General features: G+C 36.4%; 1 protein-coding gene and 1 non-coding gene across 2 annotated transcripts; one reads left to right on the top strand and one right to left on the bottom strand.

The window, feature by feature from the left end:
- The first annotated feature begins 3,760 nt into the window (after nucleotides 1–3,760).
- On the top strand, nucleotides 3,761–3,842 carry TRNAS-AGA (transfer RNA serine (anticodon AGA)). Its single transcript has one exon. It is a non-coding gene; the product is annotated as a tRNA-Ser (tRNA).
- Nucleotides 3,843–6,493: 2,651 nt separating this feature from the next.
- On the bottom strand, nucleotides 6,494–7,867 carry LOC114762308 (protein SPOROCYTELESS-like). Its single transcript, XM_028951778.1, has 3 exons — nucleotides 7,250–7,867; nucleotides 6,880–7,083; nucleotides 6,494–6,748 (listed from the first exon to the last, which is right to left on the bottom strand). The coding sequence occupies exons 1-3, from the start codon at nucleotides 7,865–7,867 to the stop codon at nucleotides 6,494–6,496; spliced, it is 1,077 nt and encodes a 358-aa protein (XP_028807611.1).
- Between the last annotated feature and the right edge of the window lie 1,236 nt (nucleotides 7,868–9,103).

The following is a 9,103-nucleotide window of genomic DNA, read 5'->3' as shown; positions in this document are numbered from 1 at the left end:
TAGAGATTTCTAGACAAGCTCTGCCTCTGGTGCGCGCATAAGGGAAGGGGTGTGCTCGTTAAAGGATGTGGGCTTTGAAGAAACATTTTGGGCTATTATAATCGGGCCGGCGGAATTTAAATGGATAAGTTTCTTTATTCAAGTTCTGACGTGGCATATGTTGAGCACTTGTAAAATAAAACGAGTAGTTTACTAAATTGGCAGATCACTCTATCTCATTTTTTAAATTATCTTGGTTGGTTAGCGGATGAGAAATAATACTACAATTTCAGACCTTGCGAATTAATAATTATTTTATGTTCCTGATGCTTATAGAGGAAACGGTGGCCAAATTTTGAAAGGGGGCCAACAAGGGTTACTAGGTTTAAACCAACAACAACAACAACAAAACCTTATCCCACTAAGTGGGGTTGCCTACATAGATCGCACAATACCATTGAGTTTTATTCAAAGCCAAATCTTTTGATACATTGTTAATTGAAAGATTTGGCTTAATAACTTTATTAAGTGTTATCTTCGGCCTTCCTCTACTCTTTTTTAGAGGACTCAATATTGTTTGATCCGCTCTTCTCATTGGCACGTACCAAGGCCTTCTTTGCACGTGACCAAACCATCTCAGTCGGTTTTCTACCATTTTCTCATCAATCACAGCCACTCCAATTTTTCCTCGTATATGTTCGTTATGGATATTTTCTTTTCTTGTATGACCACACACCTATCTCAGCATTCTCATCTTGACAATTGCTACTTTATGTTCATGTTGTCCCTTTAAAGCCCAACACTCATTGCCATATAGCATTGTTGGTCTTATAGCAGTGTGGTAAAACTTTCCTTTAACCTTATTGAGTACTTTCTAATCACAGATAACTCCTATCGCTTTTCTCCATTTAAACCACCCAGCTTGAATTCTATGACTAACATTTCCATCAATTTCACCATCTTTTTGTATAATTGATCCCAAACGTTTAAACTTTTCTACTTGTGGAATGACTTGATCTCCCAATTTGACCTCCAAATCTATTCTAACCTGTCTCTTATCAAAAATGCAATACATATATTCTGTCTTGTTTCTATTTAAATGAAAACCCTTCAATTCCAAGGTTCTTCTCTATGTCTCAAGTTCAGCAGTAATCTCTTCTTTTGACTTGGTCAATAGATCTATATTATTAGCAAAAAGTATGCACTTATAGATTTCTTCTTTGATATGCTCAGTTAGAACATCGAGAACTAAGTTAAACAAATAAGGGCTCAACGATGATTCTTAATGTAGGCCAATCCTTATAAGAAAGTTCTTTGTCTCACCACCCAACATTCTAACACAAGCTGTGACCCCCTCATACATGTCTTGTATGATTTTGAAAAAAGCGACATGCACACATTTCTTCTCTAAGGCTCTTCAAAGCACTTCTTTAGGCACACGATCATAAGCTTTTTCTAAATCAATAAAAATCATATTCAAGTCTCTTCTATGGCTTCGGTACTTTTTCATTAACCCCTTTAGTAAATAAGTCACTTCTGTTGTCAATCTTCCTGGCATGAACCCAAATTGGTTTTCAGAAATACAAGTCTCCTATCTCAACTTATGTTCTATCACCTTCTCCCACAATTTCATGGTATGGCTCATGAGCTTATTCCCTCTATAAGTAGCACAATTCTAGATATCCCTTTTATTCTTATAAATAGGTACATAGTACTTTTTCTCCAATCATTAGGCATTTTCTTAGAGTGTAATATCTCATTGAATAACTTAGTAAGCCACAACACACTACCTTTACCCAAACATTTTCAAACTTCAATAGGAATACCATCAAGTCTAATTGCTTTATTATTTTTCATTTTCTTGAGAGCTTCCTTAACTTCACCAACTCGAATTCTTTGATAAAAAACTAAATTATGTTCCTCTTATCCAATTGTCAAATCTTCAAACTAATAAGTCAATCCTTCGCCCTCATTGTTAAGTAGCTTATAAAAGTAGGCTTCCCATCGATCATTAATATCACCATCAATAATTTTTGTACATCTTACTTAGTCCAAATCTCTTGTTTTTCTTTCTTCATTCTTTGTAATCTTGTAAATCTTGCATTTTCGAGCCTTAGTCCCTAAATCTTTTTAGAACTTCTCAAAAGCTTTAGAACGAGTTTCACCAACTGCTCTCCTAGTCTCTTTTTTACCTAAACGGTACATTTCCCAATTTTTAACATTATCACACAAATGTATGGCTTTAAAACAATCTCTCTTATGCTTGATTTTCTCTTGCACATGCTTATTTCACTACCATGTCTCCTTATCTTGCCAACCATGACCATTCAATTCACCCAAAATTGTTTTAGCAGCCTTTTGGACCTTATTAGTTATTTCCGTCCACATAAGATTAGCATTTCCTTATAGCTCCCAAACCTCTTCTTTTAAAAGAGTCCTTTTGAAAGTCTTTCACTTCTCTCCCTTTAACTACCACCATTTGACCCTTGGAATTGACACTTGTTAGCGCTTTCATTTTATACACTTAATATGCACATCAAAGACGAGTACCCTATGTTGTGATGTCATGCCATCTCTAAGAATCACTTTACAATTTGTGTAGAGTTTTCTATTAAGATTTCTTACCAGAAAAAAATCAATTTGTGACCTAGACTTATAAGTGATTAAATGCTCCTCTCGCTTCTTAAAGCAAGTGTTAACAATCTTGAAGTTGTACATGAGGGAGAAATCAATAATAGTTTGCCCTTCATTATTTCGCACTCCAAAACTCATACCACCGTGAGTCCTTGCATATTGTCCCACTTCTTTATCAACATATCTATTAAGATCACTGCTAATAAAAATCTTTTCCATGAGTAGTATGCTTTGAATCAAACCCTCCATATTCGTCCAAAATTTTTCCTTAAGATGGTCTTCTATCCCTACTTGAGGTGCATAAGCACTAACCACATTAATAATATCCCTTCCCACAATTATTCTTAAAGAAATAATTATACCTTCTATCCTTTTGACTTTCACTATATTCTTTTTCCATTCATTATTGACGATAATACTAGTGCCATTCCTTATGCCTACCTTTCCCGTGGACCAACGTTTATATCCATTAGTAAATTTAAAAGCCTTCTCTCCAACGTATTTAGTTTTTTTGGAGGCACAAAATATTAATCTAGGTTTATACCAGTTCCATAAAAATTTACATTTCAAAACTACCCCAACCACTTAAATTATGGGAGCTCTTGTCCCTCATACTTATTACCTTAAAATGCTTTCCTTCTCAATCAAACATATATCCCATGTATTACACAGAGTTTCACAGAAAAGTGATAAAATATTTTTAAAAAGAATATTTTCTCCTTGTCCAACTCAGCTCAAATTCGTGCTCTTCTTGATTTTAATGAAGGACCTATTTAATAAATTTAATTAGATTAAGAGACCTATTAAGAGAGTACTAATAGAGATGATTTGGGAATAAAATGATAAATATAAAAAATAGATTTTACATTTAAAATTAAAATTAACTCTCTAATTAGATACTACAACAACACGAGGGGAGTATTAGTCAAAAATCTAAATATCTAATCATCTGAATGGCATTGAAATTTTCCCGTGAGTAAAATTCACGAGAATGTATCATCTTAAAAAGAGAAAAGAAAGCTTGAAAGTTGAAGCAATAAAACATTATTACTCGCGAGACATACATAAAAGGCGGGCAACATGTTTTAATATTTAATGATTAGCCAGCAACATAGATTTATGTACTTTGAGAGATCTCCAGCAAGCGGTGGACGTGCCGGAGTGGTTATCGGGCATGACTAGAAATCATGTGGGCTCTGCCCGCGCAGGTTCGAATCCTGCCGTCCACGCTTTTTTTTTCACGTTCCATAGTCTCTTCACCAATAATGAGTTGTGTTGTAATTAGTTAACACTATTCGTTAAAACAATGCACTTCAAGTACTGTTTTAGTTTATGAGTTTCTTAGAGAAAGTAATGTTTATACTGTCTTATATAAAACAGAGTCTTGAAGCTCAAACGTGTGATAGCATATCACTGAAATGGCTCTGCCAACTTCATGCATCAGAACATTCATAGCGAACATAATTTTTCAGGAGGGGGAAATTGAAGGCTTTACAGAAACTGATGGCTCACAGAATAATGAGGTAAAAATTCACGAGTAAAACACAATAACACATGTTCAAGTGAAATGCCACAAAGACCTACCCCAGCCCTAGCGCTCACTGATACCTTATGTGATAAGAGGATGCGTAAAAGCTATATATATACATATATATTTGGGGGGGGGGGGGGGAGATTGCAGCAGTAAAGAGGAAGAGCAGAGAGAGAGAGAGAAGGAAGAAGAACGAAAGGGATAGGTAGGAGAAGAGAGACAAAAAGTAAAGAAGATTGCCAAAAGTATAATGGCAGGGCAGAGAGTAAAAGAAAAGCAAAAGCTGACCTCTTTCTAACACAGCACTCTCATCCCATTCCCTCCCTAGCTCATATATCTCCCTTTCAGTAACGTGGCCCTGGACTAAAGTACCCCCCCTTTCCTCCCTCTTCTTCCCTATCCAAATTACACCTAGCCAGCTAGCTAATTGCATCTCCTCTAATCTATGTACAAGCTGTTTAGAGAGTTTTAATTCCAAATACAAGACTTTAATCCATTTGTTCTCTCATATTTATCAATTTTATCCAAACTTATTTGTGTAATTCATGGACTGATATATGCAAAGTTGTTTAACTTATATAAATTGATACTGACATACAACACTACCATAATGTTACATCTGGTCATCTAATAATTTTAGGGAGAGATTATATGTCCATTTTGTTAGAATTAAGCCATCTATTTAATTTTCCTAATATTCCCATATTAATTAAATACTTTAATAGAATGGGTGGAGTATCATTTACAAACATATATATTCCTTTCCTTCATCAATACTAATTAACAAAATAGAGCCATGAAATTTTAGCTTCACACCAAAAAAAATATTTCAAACATAAAATGAGTAATAGAAAACGGTTTAGGACTTGTTTGAATAAATTACACTGCTGATAGCTTAGATTAATGCAATCTAATAATACAATCTAAAGTTGACAATCATCATGAAACATGGAAAAACAGTATTTTTATGTTGAAGGTAATGGGAAACGGAGGGAGTGTGTGTGATGAAATAAATAAAGAGATAATTAATTAATAAATCACTTCTAAACGTAAATAAAACTAAAAATAATTCAGATGATAATGTCAATCCTTGTATTTATCAAAAATGCATACAATCAAGATTGAGTGCCGAGGAATGGCAAGTCGCAATTCGTTCAATTCAGATATTTAAATGCATGCATGCCTTTTAATTTGGAATCACTAATTTTCGATTTTAGATATGTAAGATCATTTAACACACGCGTAGGTTATCGTAATCAAAACTCAAAACACCCTTTAGAAAAGAAAACGGTTTATTATGTACTCATAATGCTGCTCACTATTATCTTTGGAAGTACACGAACCCTAGCTAGAGAGAGAATGTTTGAAAACAGTAAATGAGAATTTTAAGTATTATTAAGCAGGGGAAAGAAGACTCTCTTTTAAGTTTTGACAATACATAATGCTCCTATTTTGTCACCAAAAAATGAAAAAATAAATAAATAAAAGAGCTCTCATTTTCAAAATAAAAAGTAGCCAGCCTTGTGTAGTTAATGCTAATTAAATCGAAGAGAGTTTAATATATAAAATGTCCGAATTCTGATACAGCAGTGTTTTTCTGTGGTCTCTCCTACACAAAGACAAAGTTTTGGGAGTTCAGAAAAACCCTTAGTGATGGATCATTTTCAAGTTTTTTTTGGAGGACTCTCCAAAGGCATTACTCTGAGCTCTATATAGGGCAAGACAGAGATACCTCCCATGTGTTTCAGCACATAAAAGACGTAAACCTAACTCCAGAACAGAAAAAACTTTCACCTTCATTCTGTTAAAGTATTAAAAGTCGCCTGCAACTTCTTGCCTTTCCAGTCAGAAACAACAGCTCCAGCTGCTAAGCTATCCTAGGGTTTTGTTTTGAACCCCTCAACTCCATTTGTTCTTCTCTTCTCTTTAATTTTCTTCCTTATACTTCGTTTTGCAGTTAAGCATCTCATACTTAAACCACACACTAGAACTGAAAAATGAATAACTTGTGAAATCAATCCACCAGAGTGATCGATATATACTGTGATATATATATGTATTCATCGAACATGTTAATGCGCTTTAGAATGAGAGAGAGAGAGAGAGAGAGAGAGAGAGAGGGATTTGATTTTCCCAAGAAGGAGATGCATAGGGCTGTTTGGAAGAGTATTAGTTTAACAACAAAAGGAAATTACACAGAAAAAGGTTGTACTATTGGAGGGGTTCGGTGTTTTTCCTGCGTCTTACATATGCATATTACAGATCACTGCTCTCAAAAAACAACAGAACAAAAAGGACTCATGGGCTCTGATTCTCTATTGCTTTTATATGCCTGAAAGGCTCTGATAATTAAAGCTTGAGAGACAGATCAACAGAATTAGAAGCAGCTGCAGAAGCATCTGCATTCCCATTAAGAGCTCTAGCTGATAGCGCTGCAGTAATAGAAGAAGAAGAATAAGCTGCTTCGCCCCCTACTAAAGATAATTCCAGTTCCTTGGAAGCAGTGCCTCTCGCATTCTCTTTTCCCGGGAAAAACTCATATTCCATCAAAATTTTCCCACTCGTCGACCCTGCCTTCCTGTGAACCGCCACAACTCCCACAGACTACAAATAAATCAAAACCCGTTGTTATTGCTTCTCAGAAGACGGCGAACATTGTATATACTACTGTGCTGTGTTGAAACAATACGATGGAAAAAGGGTAAATATAGATATATATACATATACACACACACCTCATCAAGATTGGGATAAGAATAAGCATTGAGAGTAGACATTCTGGTGCTGAAATCAGTGGTTCCGGCAGGGAGGTTGGGGCATTGTTGGGGAGCGAACCTCAGAAAATGATCCGGGCCATTGATCATGGACCATATATCTAAAGAACTGTCTCTCCTTGTATTTGATCCTCTAACGATATTGTCGTCGGCGAAACGCTTTTTCTGGACAAATCACAACAGCAAAAACATTTAAAAAAACAACCTAGGAAGAAAAGCCGACAAATCAGAGGAATAAAAACATTAAAAAAAACAAGCTATGAACGTGTCTCGAATCCTGCAAGTTTAAAACAATCAGACCCATATATATAAAGCTAAACTATACGAGTACCTTGAAGCAAATATCACAGGGCTGAGATTCAGAATAAGGATTTGGCATTGAAGAGAGCTCTCTCGAGGTCTCCACAGGGCATCCGACCAAGGGACTCCAAGCCGGAGCTCCGAATCCATACGAGTACCCTCCACCACCAACACCAAGCACATTGAACGCAGCATTATTGGCCGCAGTCCCAACGGTCGGACCCTGACCCGACCCACCAGGGATTACGGCGGTGCCATTTAACATACATGGCGGAGGAGGAGGGCAATGAAGCGGTCCATGGTTAGTGGATGCACCGTAACGCAGAGGAGGACTGGCGGCGAAGGAGTCATTGACGGTGGGGAACGATGGAGAGAGATGAAGTGGTGTTATTACAGCTGAAGACGATGACCTCTGCATCTGGTTCATCTCTTGAACCCTGAGAATACTTTCAAGCTGAGCCACACCCATACCTCTCTGGGGTTGCTTCTTCTGATTCGGACCCTTTCCATTATTACCGGCCTTCCTTCCTCTGCTGCTTTTGGAGGGTTCCGTCTTGGGTGGTTCTTCCTCGGACAAACCAAAAAGAGCAGGAGGCGGTTTCATGGTCTTGTTTTTGTCGGAGGCCATGAGAAGAAGCGAAGCAGCCATGGCCGTGTGCGTGTTGAGAAATGAATGAAACAGTGAAAGAATCAACTGGGGGTGGGTTTTAAACGACAAGAGAGAGACACAGAGATGGAATTAAAGGTCTCAGTATTATATATGCTACTGGGTGTTTTGTATTTGTTGATTGATTTAAATTTAATTGGGTCTGTAAATATTAATTTTGTTTTCTTCTTTGTTGGTAGGTCCACCCTACTGTGATGTTGTTCCACACATGTTGCCACTTTGAGGTATAAATGGGGAAGGGTTTTGATGGAAGGGGGAAGGCAGGCGCGAGCTTAGCACATACTAGCTTAATTATTGTTGCTGTGATGGTGTTTGTGTGTGTGTACGATACGCCCCAGAAGCGCGTTTGGAGCACGCTCCTTTTCTCCTTTTTGCTTCCTCTCTAAATATTCAGTCTCGTCCCAAGAGATTCATGTCATTTACTTAATTTTTCTTTTAAAATAAAAAAACTAATTCCTCTCCTCATCACATGAACTCGAACATGTGGTACGGTGATAGATATTGTTGATCCAACCCATAAATATGAATAACGAATGACAAAGTTAAATTGAATTCCTCGTGTTTAAGAGATCAAGGTTTTGTCGGATTTGTTGGTCGGGTCTTCCTTACAAGTTTTGCACCTAACGCCCTTACCTTCGCTACTTATAATCAAGTTCTATACCGTATGAATCTAACACACATATGTTGACTGCTCATTACTTTTATGAGTACTCTAAACTCATCAGATCTAGATTGTTCATATTTCATTTGGATAATCCGGATTTGATTTTTTATTTGTTCAAAATAATTATTTTAATATATAGAATCTAAAATAAAGATAATCTCTTAACTATCATTTTAAAAAATATTTTTCTATTTAAAAATAATTAATTAAAAATTTAAATCAATACGATTTAAATCAGATATAGATAGTTCAAATTTGATGAGTTTAGGGGTGATAAGCACTAAAGTTGGTTTCTACGTATATGTACTGCTGAGATTATAAGCGGAATTAAATTCATGAACTCTTAGTTACAAGAGAATCAAAACTAATACTATGAATTAAGCAGGGGGACAATAATGAATGAGCTAGAAGGTGGAGAGGGTGATGACACGTGTCAGGAGTGGGAGTAGTGGCCGGGGGGACCAAAGAGCAGCATAATGCATGGTGGTGGCAAAAGAAAGCTTTTTGATTGTAGTAGACACTATGTGTCAGAATTATCCAAAGAAGCTAACAAA

Source organism: Neltuma alba, unplaced genomic scaffold (assembly GCF_004799145.2).
Source record: "Neltuma alba isolate B1F8T4 unplaced genomic scaffold, ASM479914v2 tig00011208_pilon, whole genome shotgun sequence".
NCBI lineage: Eukaryota > Viridiplantae > Streptophyta > Magnoliopsida > Fabales > Fabaceae > Neltuma > Neltuma alba.
Note: the sequence above shows the minus strand (reverse complement) of the source record. Positions and strands in the feature narration are given on the sequence as shown.